Here is a 17,990-nt window from a genome sequence, read left to right on the forward strand (position 1 = left end):
TGGCAAGGTTGAAAATGTAACAAAAACAAGCAAAATAAAATGTTATGTATTATTCCAAGATCTAGGTAAACAATTTACTCTAACTGGAAATGTAACAGCCAAGACCTGGTCCTCTACCAAATAGGAGCAGAAGATAAATGTTTTCTTACTTGATTCTGTAAGATTTCGAGATTCTTTAATGTGATTCCATTAAGTGCCATGTATTCAGGTTCACTTGATAGCATCTTAAAATTACTAAGAGAAGAAAGAATCCATTCACAGTAGAGATTAAAGTTTATCCATCAAGTAGGTGACACACTATGCCACCAGCACCCCTAATATCACGGTGCTGTATGTTGCTGGCAAAAGTGTGTTATGTAGAAGAACCATAGAGAGGAAAACCTCCAAAGTCATATTTGAACCATTTTACTGATATAAAATAACTTGAGAACAGCTATTTTAAAATATGCAGTTAAATTTCCAATAATTCCACTACAATTATGATTTTACCACACCTGATTCTACACAAAAGCAGATTTCACGCTTTCTTCATAGGGAGGGACATTTAGAATTCTTTGTCATAAGGCTTGAGTGCCTCAACAAACTACAGTCCTTTTCAAAAATATGTTGCCAATGCAGTTAACATGAAGTTAGGAAAAGGCCCCAAGCAAGTTTTGCAATGGCATGGAATGCTGTCAAAAGGGGTAAAAAGAGGAAAAAGATCCTACTGTGCAAGTGAAAGTCTGAAGTTTAGCTACAATGAACTAAGATATCTCGAAAAAATTAATTAAAGTCCAAGCAGTAATTTGTTAATCTATTGATCTGACAAAATATCACACATGAAGAAACAACAATTGTTCTGCTCCAGGAAAAAGAAAGAACCAGTGATTGTTCTGTTATTAGTTTGTTTTAAATTATATCTGGCTATTGCAAAATCTAACTTAAATTCTGACAACACTAACTGGAACCAAATAATTACTATTTCACTAAAATTGAAAGTAATTGCATAAGAATGTTTACAGCACAGGTATCACAATCACAGTGTACTTATTTTTGCAACTAGCATTTTTTAAAATATGTGAAATAATGTCAAATGATATCTATGTAGCACATATTTTAGGATGACAGTTTTCTGAATTTTAAGATAGTTACCTAGGGTTGTAGAGTATCCTTTCCAAATTAAATTGTTTAAGATACACAATTACTGCAGCCAATGAGCATAGAACTGTCTTATCCAACTTTACAAGTACTGACAGAGCATGGGAGCCTGAAAAATACATGTTTTTAAAAAATTGTTTAGATGTATTTTTGCAGCTTTTATCACACAATCTTATAAAAATCTGGCTTTTCACCTCATATTTTAGTAATCTGTTCAAATTGGCTCCTCATTACTCCTCACTATGAACTAAACAGTTTAGGACTGATCAGAATCTCAGTTTCACAGAGCCGGGATCCTTGGGAGGATATAACTGTGTTCTCATGGAGTTGGTTATACAGCAGAAAGAGGAAGTTAGGCATAGTCAGACATGCATTCTAAGCTTTAAGCTTTCTAAGCTGGAGGGGGGACGGGGGGGGGGGGGGGAACTGAATGTTCTAGAGTGCTTAAAAACAATTTTATGGATCACATAAAGAATCCTGAAAATTCTTTAGAATCTATGTCTGAAGGGTTCGTCTGCTTTTCCCCAAAGTAGTAAAGTTTTAAAACCCTGAAAAACAGGGTTTCCCGCCTCTTTTTTGAGCCTAAAACAGCTGGAGGATAGTATTTAAATATGCAAATGCACTCCCAGTGCCAAGATGTTTTGTTTTTGTTTGTTTGTTTTGATTTATTTATTTATGTATATTTGCATAAAGGTATGGATTTTATAAAATAAAAAGTTGGGAACATCCTGCTGAAATCTAGGGGAGAATAAAAAATTGTGCCTAGAATTACCAGAGTTGACTATCTCTGATGTAGTTTGCATCCTTGGTTTCTTTCTTGGTTCACCTGACATGTAGATAAAATAAACAGTATGGGTTGAGTAGAGTGTTCCCTAGTGTTAGGTAAGCAGTCTGTCCTCAGCCATCAAGTTTTTGTCTAGATTTCAGTTAAGTGATATCCCTTATGCCTTTTAAAATGCTGCTTTATTTTTATATTGTTTTCTATTGTTAAATGTTTATTTAATTTAAATTGGATATATTTATGTGCGTTGTTGCCACGATTATTTGTATAATTATATCGTTGTGAGTCGCACTGAGTATCCTCGGGGAGATAGGGTGGGATACAAATAAAGATTATTATTAGTATTTATTACTACAGCTCATGATGTTCAATCTAGTTACAAGCTTATCAAAATCACTGCGGAGATAAATATTCTAGAAATTTTTCAGGATATCTTATGTTATTACCGTTCTTAGAATCTATCAGGCTCAATGTGCTATTCGATCTATTAGTGCAAACTGAAGTCTTGAATTATTCTTTAAGCTTTGATTGCAATCATTTGAAAGTAAAAATGAGAGGAGGGGGTATAAAAAAAATAAAGAAATATGAAATGGCCTTTTTCTGCTGCTTACATTCTAAAACACTGAACTCAGAAAAAAAATAGCTATTTAGGAACACAATGTCATTACTCCAGCCACAGTTGGGAGTTGTGGAACAAAAAAGTAATGTTTCCAAACTTTTCTGCTATGTGTAAAAATGTCTGCAGACACTGCAGAATGTCAACAGACATATTAATCTTAGAATACTTAATTTCCCTTTATAGTATTCGTAACTTTAAAAAGTGATGCTAGGTCTTACAAAATAATTAAGTCATCTTTAACACAAACAAATGCAAATCAGATAATACTCAAGGGCTTTCCGAATTAGGTACCTGTACTATCAAGCATTTGATTGCTATAGAAATCCGTTATCAGCTGGAAAGCACTGCTGTTCTCAAAAAGCTCATTTTCCATCCTCTCTATTCGAATTCTATCATCCTGCACCCTGAAGAAAAACAAACATTTTAAACTTTGCTTCAATACATTGAAACTTACATAGTGTTTTCCTTCAATATGTATAAACAAATCAAGATTAAGGAATCTTTTATTCAATATAAACTTTAAAAACCAAGCTTAGATATGAATTGTGGCCCTCTTTCCAGACCGATATGTCTTTAATTAGATTTGATTCCTGAACAGTATCATGTCTGTCTTCAATTTTAGGTAATAGATTTTCTCTAGATAAGCCCTTATACTTGTAAGAATAACATGCCTATAACAAACTAACTACAATTTTGGTCAGTTTTTGTGGTATGCCAATCATGACAACTCAGGATAATTAGTTTTTATTGAAAGTCTTTTTTTCTAATTTGTAATATAGTTAGTATCAGGCAGGAATCTAGTTTGTGAAGAACTTAAACCATCTTTGATCAGCACTGATTCTAATCTTACATTTTATGCTAACTCAGCTGAGGAATTTTGCCATGCTATCATTGTTATTTGCTCTTTTGTAATTTTGTTTAACCTAAGATGTAAATTATCCAGAGAATATCTACTGAAAGCAAGCCATCTAAATTTAATTAAATCAACTAATAAAAGCTAGCACGCACAAAAAAAGCAAAATTCAAAATGGAATGTGGGAGATGACTTAGGACCAACTGTTATTGCAAATCCCCACTTATACATTGGAGTTTTAAACTAAGGGGCGCATCTATGCCATAGAATTAGTGCACTTTGACATCACTTTAAGTCCTATGGCTCAATGCTATGGAACTCAGGGAATTGTTGTTTTTAAATGTCTTTAGATTTCTCTCTCCAAGAGTGCTAATGCCTCATCAACTACATCTCCCAACATTCCATAGCAGTTGAAATTGTGTTACATTGCATTGATTCTGCAGTATAGTTGCACTCTAAGATCTGACAGAAACCTAGTTGAGGGCAAACAAGCAAACAAGGTCTACATAATGATTTTATAGGTCTGAAAGTCTACCCACACCGCCCACATCTATATAAAAAAAATTGTAATGTTCGTGTGTGGGATTAACATAACTCAAAAACCACTGGACAAATTGACACCAAATTTGGACACAAGACATCTATCGGGCTAATGATTGACCATCACTCATAAAAACCCTGAAAAACACAGCAGAAGGGATTTAAAAACCCAAAAAAATAAAAAAATACATTACAATGCATTTGCAAAACCACATATATACACAAATATATACACAGACAGAACACATATACAGACTGCGTCACAGCAATGCGTGGCAGGGGATGCCTAGTATATCATAAAAAGCTGCCCCTCTCTGCATAGTTTATAAATTGCCTTTGATGCTGAGATGGAGTAAGGATGGGATAGGTCAGCAGCATATGGTAACTGGGTCCAAAATACACACCACAAGCAGCACTATTTTCTATATTTCCCAAACATCTCATGGGTTAATAATTAGACAGTACAATTTCACTCCACACAACAATGAAAAGTACTACTTATCTATTTATGAATTACAAATTGCCATAACTGTCCAAACACTCTTAAGGTTTATTTGGGAAAAAATTACAGCTCTAACTATATAACAGTTGGGGTGATGCAACTGTATGCACCTAAGATACCTGCATAAAGCAGAGATCAACTGGAATCATGTTCAAACGCATTTTTGCCATTGCTCATTCAGTAAATAGGAGTTTTCCAATTATCTTATCAATTAAAAGGCTGTAATGTAAAGCAAACTGTTTGAGGATGACAAGACATTTTAAACACCCCCTCCATACTCTCACATTTACTTTGCAATCTCCTCAATATATGGTATTGGACAGCAAGCGATGAACAGCTGGCTACGCAATTACTTTTCTAATTAATGTTTCGTTTTAAAAGTTAATACGGATTTAAGAAACCATTGACAGCTACAAAAATATCCTTGCCAATTTTCCAATTAATCATTTTAAGCTTTCCTGTAGATTAATGTAGATTAATGAAGATATTTTTAAGTACATGGGTCTTTCAATTTTGCTAAAGTCATAGTAATTACCCCTTTAATGATTCTTCTATATTGTAGAATATTGTATATTGTATTTTGTGGTTACATATACATTTGTACTGGTGCATAAATTAAACAGGAACCTCATTCAGTCCAGTGAGCAGTGTTCAATAAGGGAGTTATTTCTGGTCTTCTCTAGATCTCTTTGTCATTATTTTAGCACTAGCATTGTCTACCCCATATTTTATTAGCTGGTATTATGAAGAACCTTGTCAAATGCCTTCCTAAAACCAAGATAGGCTTGAAATTCTATTGGAAAAAGATACAAGATTATTCTGATATGACTTGTTTCTGAGAAACCCATGTTGATTTTTAATGATCATGACATACCTTATGAACCATCTAGGACCTTAAGAAAGTCTGGGGAGGCCCTGCTCTTGATCCCGCCTTAATCACAAGTACGTCTGGAAGGGACGAGAGACAGAGCCTTCTCAGTGGTGGCCCCTCAGCCACGGAACACCCTCCCTAGAGATATCAGATTGGCTCCCTCCCTTTTAACATTCCGAAAAAAAGTTAAGACGTGATTTTTGAGCAAGCGTAAATGCAGAGTAACTGACATAGGAAAATGGAACGACTAGATGATGGGACCGGACAATGTTTTTTAACACAGAGACGCTAATGATTTATTGTTTTAACTGATTTTGCTACTGTTTTTATATTATATGTTAATGTTTTTAATTGTATTTATGGGATTGTGGGCATTGAATTGTTGCCCTGTAAACTGCCTTGAGTCGCCTACGGGCTGAGAAAGGCGGTATACAAATACAGCAAATAAATAAATAAATAAATAAATGACTTTCGGCTGACACTACTGAATCCAAAGAAAAATCCCTTGTTAATTTTAACAATCCCTTGTTAGCAGAGAAGGGCACTTAGGTTTCTGCGATTTACTAATACAGAACTGGTGGAAAGGGTTTTCTTTTCTTACACCTTTATAAAAGTAAATACTGCAGGAAATTCTAGATTTAAGACCATCTCTTACAGCAGCAGTTCTTGTATACAAAACATTTGTTGTGTTTTATAAATATTTTAAAACATACAGTTTTTCAAATATTAATAAATTAAAATAACAGATGTAATGTATTAATTACTGTAATGCAGGGTTTTTATATAATCTGTTATGTATTTACTTGAATTAATTGTATCTTTTGAGTTTTGAATGAAAATGTATATGCACAGTCTGTCCACCTTATGATTCCATGGCTTTTAAATCCTTTATTGGACTACGTATTCACATTGCAACATATACTTCTGAAATAATAGCGACTATATTACTCATAAACAAAAAAAGGAAAGAATTTGCTTGCAATTGTAATGCGCACTGGCAAAAAGTGGCCTCTATGTAATTTGGCCAAAAAAGGGGAGCATTACAGTTTAGAACACTAAAGCTTTCAGCCAAGGGAAAGAAAATCTTGGGATGCATCTATGCTGTAGAATGAATCTACTTTAACTGCTCTGGCTCAATGCTATGGGGGATACCAAAGAATGCTGACATCTCACTAAACTACAAATCCCGGCACTGCATAGCACTGAGCCATGGCAATTAAATTAGAGATGAGGTCCCTCAAATAGGCATTCTTGAAATAGTTTTCCCCATTTGCTTTGACTCAACACTAAGATTGCCATATTATGTGAATCTAATGCACACTCTAATTTTGGGAAGGCAATTTAGCCAAAAAAGATGAGCATTTGAATTGAGTAAATACAGTAATTAAAAACTTTTTGCTAATATGAAGGTTGTTGTTGTTGTTGTTCATTCGTTCAGTCGTCTCCGACTCTTCGTGACCTCATGGACCAGCCTACGCCAGAGCTCCCTGTCGGCCGTTACCACCCCCAGCTCCTTCAAGGTCAGTCCAGTCACTTCAAGGATGCCATCCATCCATCTTGCCCTTGGTCGGCCCCTCTTCCTTTTGCCTTCCACTTTCCCCAGCATAATTGTCTTCTCTAGGCTTTCCTGTCTCCTCATGATGTGGCCAAAGTACTTCAACTTTGTCTCTAGTATCTTTCCCTCCAGTGAGCAGTCGGCCTTTATTTCCTGGAGGATGGACTGGTTGGATCTTCTCGCAGTCCAAGGCACTCTCAGCACTTTCCTCCAACACCACAGCTCAAAAGCATCGATCTTCCTTCGCTCAGCCTTCCCTAAGGTCCAGCTCTCACATCCGTAGGTTACGACAGGGAATACCATGGCTTTGACTAGGCGGATCTTTGTTGCCAGTCTGATGTCTCTACTCTTTACTATTTTATCGAGACTGGACATTGCTCTCCTCCCAAGAAGTAAGCGTCTTCTGATTTCCTGGCTACAGTCTGCATCTGCAGTAATCTTTGCACCTAGAAATACAAAGTCTGTCACGGCCTCCACGGTTTCTCCCTCTATTTTCCAGTTGTCAATCATTCTTGTTGCCATAATCTTGGTTTTTTTGATGTTTAGCTGCAACCCAGCTTTTGCGCTTTCTTCTTTCACCTTGATTAGAAGGCTCCTCAGCTCCTCCTCGCTTTCGGCCATCAGAGTGGTGTCATCTGCATATCTGAGGTTATTAATGTTTCTTCCAGCAATTTTCACCCCAGCTTTGCATTCATCCAGCCCCGCACATCGCATGATGTGTTCTGCATACAAGTTAAAAAGGTTGGGTGAGAGGATGCAGCCTTGCCGTACGCCTTTCCCAATCTTGAACCAGTCTGTTGTTCCGTGGTCAGTTCTGACTGTTGCTACTTGGTCCTTGTACAGATTCCTCAGGAGAGAGACAAGGTGGCTTGGGATGCCCATCCCACTAAGAACTTGCCACAATTTATTATGATCCACACAGTCAAAGGCTTTAGAATAGTCAATGAAGCAGAAGTAGATGTTTTTCTGAAACTCCCTGCCTTTCTCCATTATCCAGCGGATATTGGCAATCTGGTCTCTCGTTCCTCTGCCTTTTCTAAACCCAGCTTGAACATCTGGCAACTCTCGCTCCATGTATTGCTGGAGTCTTCCTTGCAGGATCTTGAGCATTACCTTACTGGCATGAGAAATAAGGGCCACTGTACGGAAGTTTGAGCAGTCTTTCGCATATGAAGGTTAGAATTTATGAAAATGGGCTGCCAAGTAGTGCAAAAATAAGGTTGGGAAAGTTGCTCTACAACACCCAGAGAACTGGAATTTCCTTAAATCAAACGTTTTGTGAGGACAACAAACACACTAAAAATACTAGTATTCTAAATTGGTTAATATTTCAAATGGAGTAGAAGTAACAAAGACTTCAAGGAGATAAAGGTCATATTTCAACAAAAAAAATCCATTAAAATTGTATCTACTTTCTACATTTCATCAGTTTGCAGCAAAGCCAAAGAAGAGATCATACTTTCCATTCTGTATAGTCCTTTATACATAACTATGCATCCTGAGTGTACAAGTAAATTAAGCATTAAGTAGCTCTTCAACCTCAGTATCAATAAGTATCAACATGAATCTAGTTGTAATTGATAAAGTGCCAACGGCTGAATTTGTGTAGATGAGGTCAGCAGAAGGATCTAGGAAGCAAATGACTGTATACAGCTAGAACATAACGTGGAAGTAGAGGAAGAACCACTAATGCACCAACAATTCCATTCCATAACTTCCCTGAAAGGAGGTCTGAGATAAGAAACTCCTTATAATCACAAGTAGACAGTACAACCAAAACATACCAAAGAATGAACTGCAGAAACACAAGTAATCTGAATAAACCGGGATGTGGTAAATTCCAGACCAAAAAATGTATATTCCAGTTTGAGAGTAGACAGAAGATCTAGAATGCACTTAAGGGATCATCTCTTTCTGTTGTTCCTGATAGTGCCACTGAATGCACACAATTTCATTTCTAAGGCAAGTTAAATAACCCACTTCAATAGCTGTTCAAAGACTGCCAGTCCTTTAAAAAACTGAAAGTATAATTCACATCAATTGGAGCTGCAAATCTGGATTTCAGATACTTAAGCAACTGATTAGACTTGTATTCTATTAAAGAGCTTTATTATTTCACTCTCTTTCTTGCTCATATTCAACATTATAAAAACTACTGTATACATTACCGACAATTGATTTTCTAAAGCCTGAAATATGGAACAAGTGTTTCATAACTATAGACAAGCAAAAGAAGATTTCCACTCAGTGGAAAGCCCAAATTAATTTGTAAGTACACTATCAGCATGCCTGCTACTTCCTCCTCCATCACAGGTTGGCATTGATTCTTACCCCAGGTTTGGTTAACTATGGAATATAAAAAGAGATTTTACATTAACCAAATATGTGAGAGGGGCCATTCTGAATATAGGCAGTCCCCAAGTTACAAACAGACAACTCACAAACAACTCATAGTTAAGAACGGGGTGCGACAACAGGAAGTGAGAGAAATCTACCCCTAGAAAGGAAAATTTGTTGATTTATTGAGATAAATTGCCTCTCTTATCTCAATCTTCCTTGACCTCTCAAGCATCTGCTCGAAGGCAAAAATTCACTCCTGAAAGAGTTAGCATGGGGGAAAAGTGTCTCCACTGAAGCTTTATCACCAGTCTTTGTTTCCACAACAAGCCTTAATTTTTCAAAATCCAAGTATCACAGGGACAGTAAGTAAAATGAAATCTTCTGAACAGGGGTACAGACAGTAAAACAAATACCACAGAGGTGTTAACTCTTCCATATGCTATCCAAAGCTAAAACATATGTTTTTGGTTGGAATTAAACTTAAAAAATGTGCCTGTTCTGACTTACATACAAATTCATCTTCGGAACAAACTGATAGAACCTATCTTGTTCATAACTTGGGGGCTGTCTTTACTCCCATTCCTAGTTTATGGCTAAGGAATATGCACTCATTTTCCTGTGCCTAATAAAAATATTTTGGGAGAAGAAACAGAAACATTACAGGATGCACTAGCCAAAAATGGAATGCTATAGGACCCTCTAGTGGTGAAATGTTTTTAAATCTGAATAAATATCACCAGTTTGAAATATGTGTATGTGCCCTCAAGACATCTGTCAACTTAACCCATAAATTTCATGTTTTCTCAGGCAATAATAAAATAAATAAAAATAAAGTGCGCAAGGAAGATTCAGAGGTAGCTTTGTCAGTTTCTTCCTCTGCAATAGATACTAGAGAATCTGATATTCACTGGTGATATCCCATCCAAGTACTAATCAGACTTTGTCCTACTTAGCTCCCAAAATCAAATGGGGTCTAGTTAGGATATTAATGCCACAATGCCAGCTACCTGACTCTTGTAAGATTTAAAAGAACAAAATCTTTTAAATCAGGAGTGGGTGGATATAATCCTTGGGCTAAACTTTTTTGGTCCTTGAAGCCAGTCCCCCAAACCTTCCCATTAATATTTTGAAGCAATTCTTGCCTAAAATGCCCCCTAATACTTAATAGCATATGAGAACACCCACACACTCTCCAGTACTCAACACCTCCTCTCAAACCATCTACTCCTACTAAATCCTTCTATCACTTCTACTTGTATCATGAGAAGGACTGGAGATGAATGATGAGAGATGAGCACAATGAAGACCATGAGAATCTGTCAGAGCAATTGCCATTGCAAAATAGACACACACCCCTTTTTGGGTCCTGGTTGTTTTGGGTTCCTCGCATAATACTTGCAGCCTTAGTTCACAAGTGTGACTATTATGTGAAGTAGCAACAGTTGCCTGATAATATTTTCCCTCTGAGCTATAGTGGTGAGAGAAGTGAGGGTGAGTGAGCCTTCACCCACCTGCGTGCCTGCTAATGAGAGCTGTGGGGTCTCCCTCAGCTGGCGGCAGCTGAGAGACACCTTGGAGCTTTCACCAGCAGGTGCGCAAGCAGCTTTGCAGCTACAGGTCTTCCCTAAGCTGTCAGCCAAGGGGAGCCCTATAACTGTAAACATTCCCTCACACACTCCTCTCCCCCTTCACACACTCCTCTCCCCTTCAAAAAGGATATAAAATTATTATTATTCAATAAAATATGGTAATAAACCCAGTTCACATGAGGCAAGATGCTAAAAGGGCTTCTTCCCCCATCTGCTGAGATATTAACACAGATAGAGATCACTGTCCAGGCAGTGCAGCAGAATGTTTCAGAGCCTTGAGGATTCCACACGTAATAAAGAGTGATGGCAGCTAAATGTATTTGATCAATGAGGAGGACAGGCTGGACCTATCAGCAGACAAAGCAAAGTCAAGTGTTTTTATTTATTTCTTCATTTAATGGTATAGGAGTGCTGAATGGAAAGCTTTTAAACCTCATTCAGAATCTGTTGGACCTCAACATCTTGTGGTATGTAAGAGGTCTGCATGCAGTCAGCGTATGGCCAAATCAGGCTGGGCTAATGTACCATCTGCTTGAGCCAGAAGACTCTGATGATGAGATGAATGAAGATTCCCTTTGCCAACAGAAGAAAAAGTGGCAAATCACAATATCATGGAATCACGTGTGCATAAAAATGACAGGGAAGGAGGATCCTGCCAGAAGGATTGAAGAATCAATCTGCAAAAGCAACCAGCTTATCTGTCTAAATGAACCTCCTGCTATGAACCATCGCGAAGTCTAAGATCGATAGGAGAGCCCCTGCTCTCGGTCCCAATATCCTCGCAAGCGAGACTGGTGAAGATGAGAGACAGGGCCTTCTCAGTGGTGGCCCCTTGCCTATGGAAATCTCAACTCAGTGACATTAGATTGGTCCCCTCCCTCTTGTCCTTTTGAATGAAACTCAAGTCCTGGTTATGGGACCAAGTGTTCGAACAGTAGAGGCAGCAATTTAGAATGAGACCAAATTTGTGTGAATGACAATGGACTGACCTGGTCTATGATTTCAACTCTGTGTGATTAAAACAATGTTTTAGTAATTTTAAAGCATTAACAAATTGTTTTAATTGCTTTTATCATTTATTACTGTTGTCGGCACTGAATGAATGCCTGTTGTCAAGCCACCCTGAGTCCTCCTCTGGGATGAGGACGGGATTCAAATATGCTAAATAAATCAGTATCAATGTACAAATACTACAGCAGGCAACCATAAATGCCTTAATTACAACTTTATGTTTCTTTCCCAGCACATTTTCCATTAGCCAAGACTTTATGTTCAGTTTTCATATTACTCTGCCATTGTGGTTTTAGCAAATCTCAGGGACTGGTACCAGTATCCAAGCAAAGCTTTGGGCTGATCTATTGTGTAGATGCTTACCTTAAAGAAGTGACAGCACTGATAATTTTTTCAGTTTGATCAGACACATCTTTGGGAAGAATAATCTCAACAGGCTGCAGGCGTAAAATTAAACTTTCCAGCTCTAAACGAGCTGCAGAATCCCGAAAACTGTCAAAAATAACTTCTCCTGTAGTAGGCTGAACAGCCTGAAAAGAGACACATTTTAATGGTCATAATAATATTTGTAAAAATAGTTTAATTATAATCATTGGATAATAATCCTATTCAACTCAGAATGTTCTTCCGTCTACTTCCTAAAGCAATGGCAGGGGAAGTGTGGCCTTTTCAATATCAGCCACTACCCCAAACCCATTTTTGAAAAAGTTTTTAAAATTCAGAAGTTCCATTGGGTTTCAATATTAGGATCAGGATTTTTTTCTACCAAAACCAGAATTTACTGCTGGTGTTTTAATCCCTCTTCTTGAGGGTATTCTGCATAAAAATATGCACAATTCAAAAATATTTTGAAGTTGGTGTAACAACCCTCCAAGTGTGTGTGACACCCAAGCTAAGTCCTCCCTGATGTCACATTCATCATGGAACTGTGTAAGATTAGCTTTGCTGGATTTAACCAAGACAAATTGATTCTTGTGTCCTGCTTCTAACACTAGTTAATCAGAACTTTCTGTGAGTGAGAGTTCTGCCCACAGAAAGTACTTCAGGTTAGTTTTAAAAACCCAATTTCCACTACACACTAAGGCCATGCCATTCAGGAAGACTCCTTGATTCTTCGGAGAACCTTTTAGAAAAGCTTGGGGAATTGTTAGAGAAACAAAGTTACATTTCACCTACACACATTTCCTTTAATCCATATACATCTTTCCACTGTCATTTCTCTGGATTCATCAAAGTAAAGATGGACTTACTCTTTAACTTTTTCTACTATCCTTCTCAAAATAACTGCTGCTATAAAAGATAGAAACAAAAACTTTGAAAGATTACAAATGTTCTTCAAGGGGACTTACCACCATGCCTATGTGAACATCATGATTCTTATCCCTTATATTTTCTTTGCTTTCAGAAATACAAAGGAGATAATTATCACAGACATCAGATGGTATTTCCTCAGCATCCTCAAGATTATTGAGTTTCAGCAGAGGATTCACATTTAACAAATGTTAAGGAAAACAAGTTCTCCACACAGCTGTTAGATAAAACAATATATCGGGCATATGGAACTGAAATAATTATATCGTGGCTAAGTCATAGTGTGAAGAAGTACTTTGTTTAAGGGGTGACTAGAATCGAATCACTGGAGGCTTACTCAAAGAAAGTCGGAGGTAAGATTTCAAGATAAATAATTGTTGCTGCAGACACACAGTAGTTATATGAAGACAGATCTTATCATGAAGAAATGGACATGGTCCAACTTTTCATTCTAACTTTATCACCCTTCGTTCTAATAAGAATCCGTATACATTAAAATAAAGGATATCTTCCCCTAGAATTGTAGATTTTGTATACAATGCCGTTAATTTTCGGGCAAAGAGAGAGCTTCTGTTCTCTCCAGCAGCCTTCAAAGCAGCTGTTTCTATTTGTTTAACAACTCCTACCTGCAAAACAAGCAAAATATGTAAAACATTGAACTATGAAATTATATTCAATTAAAGTAAGAATCCCAATATAAAAAATGTGGTGTTGTGCATGGGTGGAAATAAGGCAGGACTATGAATTCCAATTATAAGTCCACAAATGTTATGTGATATGTTTAAACAAATGAGGGGATGTTTCCATCTTATTCTACATAATGTACTTCATCATTCAATAGAAAAGACAGAAAGGAGGAGCCAAAAAGGATGTATTAGAAGACTACTTGTGCACATGCTTTGTACACAAACAGGTGTGAAAAACCCTGAATAAAAAACATGGCAGACATCTACCAGTTAGTGTTCACAACACTGAGTTAGATGAAACAACTATCTGGGTCAATGAGAAAGTTTAATTTGAATGACATAATAGAAAGCCATACCAAAAAACAAAAAAACAAAAACAAAAGGGAAACAAAAGGGCAAAGAGTATCCTTTTGTTAAAGCATAGATACGTTCACAAAGAAATGCAGTGAAATTATAGGCATTGTTTTATAGTTTCAAAAGGCATATGGCTTTGTCATTCCACACATCTGATAAAATAAAAACAAAAATACCAGTGAAGTGAAAAATTATTTATTTAGAAAAAAATAGTTAATTCAGAACAGAATAAAAATGTAAATAGGTACATCATTTTAGGACCAAACCTTATATCCTTTTGCTACTAGACGCCGAACATGAACAAATAATCTATGAGTTGGTATGCTGGCACTCATAAAGTTGTGGTTCTTATGACAGTAGATGTTCAGTTCTTTAGCAGCAATCTATAAAACATGAGAATAATTAGCAATTCAGTTTGACAGCATGAAAATGTCATGAATCTTGTTCATGTGTAAATTACACACTTAATGAGCAGGTATTGAAAAAGAATTGTAGCAGGATTTTTTGTACAAAAATCCCTAAACAAGAATAAATACAAGAATAAATGTGCTACTAGCTAGGAATTTTATAGTTTTACCTAGAAAAAAAGCTCCAAATAGTTTCACATGAACCTTCAATCACATCAATACTTACATAGATACATCAAGATTCAGAAATATCTAAATAGCAGACATGTGATTAAATAAATATTATATCCAACCTTTTTCATGGAACAAGAGACAGAAGTCCATCTAGGTCAATGAAGAGCATTCAGTTGCTTATCTAATAAATATGGATGGTTAGTCCTACAAATGCTTGAGTGACTATAGGCTTAACAGTGCACCTTTGGACATATGTTACAGTAGAGATTGGCAACCTGGTCCTCTCCAAATGCCCTCTAGACTCAGGTAAACTGCTTAACACTTGAGAATGATATTCACTGTCATCCCAGTGGTGGATTACCTATCTGTTTGACAGTGCTAACAGCAATAATATACAGAGAGAATACAATGCTGTAAAGAAAAAATACTCTACCTCTGCATCTTCGCCAAAAAATCTGTATTTATAACCGCATTCAACACACAAAATAGCATCCTTATATTGATTTTTCATTTCTAGGAACTGGAGCTCAAGTGGCGTATAGCCACTTTTGGTTGATTTGTTGATAGAAGCGATGGAGGAATTCTGGGTGTTTTCAAAACTTGTATTTGAAGCAGAAAATTGATTTATATTAAAACACATTTTTTCCTAGAAGAAGAGATCAAAAGAGTAAAGAAACATACAATTACATAAACATTTCACATTACTAGTTTGAATTCACTCTTAGTCAGATTTTGGTTATATCTTATTTATATATTTACTATATTTATATCCCGCTCTTTCTCACCCCAAGGGGGACTCGGAGCAGCTTACAACATAGCAATATTCAATCCCATATATGTATAAAATCAAATAAAAAGCAATACATCATATATAAAATTACAAATAAAACATGTAACATCATAAAAATGTTATAACCATAATACCAAATCCAGGAGTCATCATTTGTGTTGATCATCTTCTAGTCAGAATTATGAAATTACTCTACATGTGAACTTTAGCCTACCATCTGTAATATTTAATAAATTTTGCTTCACAAAACCATACATTAATGACAAAGCAAAAAAAAGAAGACTTTGAACAACAATTAGAACTGGAAAGTTTGATCCAGATTGGCATATGCGAGATCCAAATGAATGACTCCCACAGCAGTGGGGTAAATATAGATGCCAAAGCAACTCTACAGCGCCCCTAATTGTCTCTTTTGTAGTGACATATTTGCTATTGCTAGTAGGACAGCTGAAAGCAATAGTTTTCCACATGTGGACTCCTCATGGGACATCAGTATCCTCCTTTATGACAAAAAACCCCACATCTACAAAGTACCAGATTCTAACTCCCTCTAGTAATCAATAACAGGGGAAAATTTGGACTCTTAAGTTAAAGAAACAACTAGATTCAATTAACCTGGCATGCAACCCTTAGACAGCTGTATACCATCAAATCATTTCTTACTCATAGCAACCCTAAACACGAGGTTTTCGGTAAGATGTGTGCAGAGTAGTTTGTCATTGCCTTCCTCTGGTGCTGAGAGAACATAAGTTAACAATTTCTGCTATCACACATTTTAAACCAAGAGATAGTTTAAAGACCTTTTAAAAAAAATTGGCAAGGGACCTGAAGCACAAAACATTAGAAATGTACTCAGTTTTTCTTTGACATGCCTGTTACTGGATTATGACCACTGTCACTGTATTAAATTATACTGAACTAAAACTTTAAATGAAGGTGGTCAACCATAAAGCCACATGCTTCTTAACCTACCGTATTTGATTGAGTCTGATGCACGCAGTTTTTAACTAAATTATGTCGCCAGGACGGTGCACAATAAATTCAATGGTGCTAGAAGTTGGTGGCCTTCCTCCCTTGATTCCTTGGGACTCTTTGGTACCTCTGAAATACCCCATTGCCCTCTTCTTTGTTTGCTCCATTGGGCAGTGGCAGCATTCCTCAGCTCCTGTCCCTTTGGCGGATGCTGGCTGGCACTGGCTGGCTTAGGGGAAAAAAGAGGAAGAAGCAGAACAGAAACCTGCCAAGTAATGTAGTCTTACCTGTCCCACTTCTCCCTCTTTTTTCCCTCAGGCCAGTCAGTGTTTGCCAATGGGACAGGAGGCAAGGGGATGGGGGGCAGGGCAGGAGGTGGAAAGATGTGGAGGATAGGAAATACTATGTTATCCAGAAGGCTATGGAGTAACTTCCAGTGATGGATTGGTTGTCACCACTGCCCAACAGTACAAACAAGGATGAGGGGCACATTACATTCACCATCAAGTCCTTTTTTTGTTTCAGGCTTTTCAAATTTGAGGTGCTCATTAGATTCTATGGTGCACTAGACTCGAGTAACTACAGTAATGTTTAAAAGCTCCTTGAAAGAGATGACACAAATAACCAGTTCTACTCCTACTGCAAGAGAATAAGGAAGAACGGTGTGGCAGAAACACTTTATCTCAATCCATTGCCTACCATGAGCATGCAGCCTCTGAAAAGTGACTCCCAAACAATCACAACCTTCAACAGAAAAAAGTTGCCCACTCCTACTTCAAAACACGGGAGAATGTCTCAGATGTAGCAATGATATACAGCTATGCCACCACTTTTGCAGTTTTTACGTAAGGATTTGATTCAAAATGTTCTCTATTGAAATATCTAGGTGTAACAGTGTGACTCTCTGGTCAACTTCCTATAGTCATACCAAAGGACCTAGAGATTTATAGAGATAATATTTCTCTAGGGATTTTTAGGTACTGTACTTGTGATTCCAAGGTCAACTTCCAGTAAAAGCTGACCATAGAGTCATGCTGAAAGACCTAGAAATTCATACAGAGATGTTCTCTCAGGTTTTAAAAAAGCATTTTTTATTTGTGGCTTTTTACCTTCAGAGATCCTGTGTCCCTAACCTTAATGAATGTGGAGGGGTGACTGTACTGTATCTGTTTGATTAGGACATCTCCCTCCCAAAATACAAAGTAGAAGCACATTGCTGAAGTATTTAAATAAAAGATATACCCCCCTCACCTTATCAATGTTTTCAGGATGTGCAATTTCACTTATTTCCTCGTTTCCAGTAACAGAATAATGGCATTTTTTAAATTCCAGCGATTGAGTTTCATGAAAAGCTTCAGAATGAATTCTTTTACTTGGATGTTCCATATGACTAGAAAATGCTCTCAATCGATCAAGAGTTGTCGAACATATTTGGGGTCTGGTATATATTTTTGGCTCAGCTGTATTAGCAAATATAAATAAACATTTGTTTCATCTC

At 36.9% G+C, this 17,990-nt stretch overlaps 1 protein-coding gene across 3 annotated transcripts in view; it reads right to left on the minus strand.

Moving 5' to 3' along the window:
• The window catches only part of MSH3 (mutS homolog 3), a 56,884-nt gene that overhangs the window by 31,667 nt on the left and 7,227 nt on the right, over nt 1-17,990 (minus strand). For 2 of the 3 annotated variants that reach the window (XR_010909342.1, XM_067464555.1), the window contains exons 3-11: nt 17,744-17,952; nt 15,164-15,376; nt 14,416-14,532; nt 13,616-13,735; nt 13,148-13,288; nt 12,162-12,328; nt 2,829-2,941; nt 1,132-1,246; nt 150-234 (exon numbers count right to left, since the gene is read on the minus strand). Coding sequence is in view for 2 of the 3 variants with exons in the window: in XM_067464555.1 (XP_067320656.1) it covers nt 150-234; nt 1,132-1,246; nt 2,829-2,941; nt 12,162-12,328; nt 13,148-13,288; nt 13,616-13,735; nt 14,416-14,532; nt 15,164-15,376; nt 17,744-17,952 (1,280 nt within the window). In the remaining variant the exon portion in view is untranslated. Of the gene's footprint in view, nt 1-149; nt 235-1,131; nt 1,247-2,828; nt 2,942-12,161; nt 12,329-13,147; nt 13,289-13,615; nt 13,736-14,415; nt 14,533-15,163; nt 15,377-16,492; nt 17,723-17,743; nt 17,953-17,990 lie in introns of those variants that run through there. The other variant, XM_067464556.1, reaches the window with a different exon arrangement.

This window comes from Anolis sagrei, chromosome 2 (assembly GCF_037176765.1).
Source record: "Anolis sagrei isolate rAnoSag1 chromosome 2, rAnoSag1.mat, whole genome shotgun sequence".
Taxonomy (NCBI): domain Eukaryota; kingdom Metazoa; phylum Chordata; class Lepidosauria; order Squamata; family Dactyloidae; genus Anolis; species Anolis sagrei.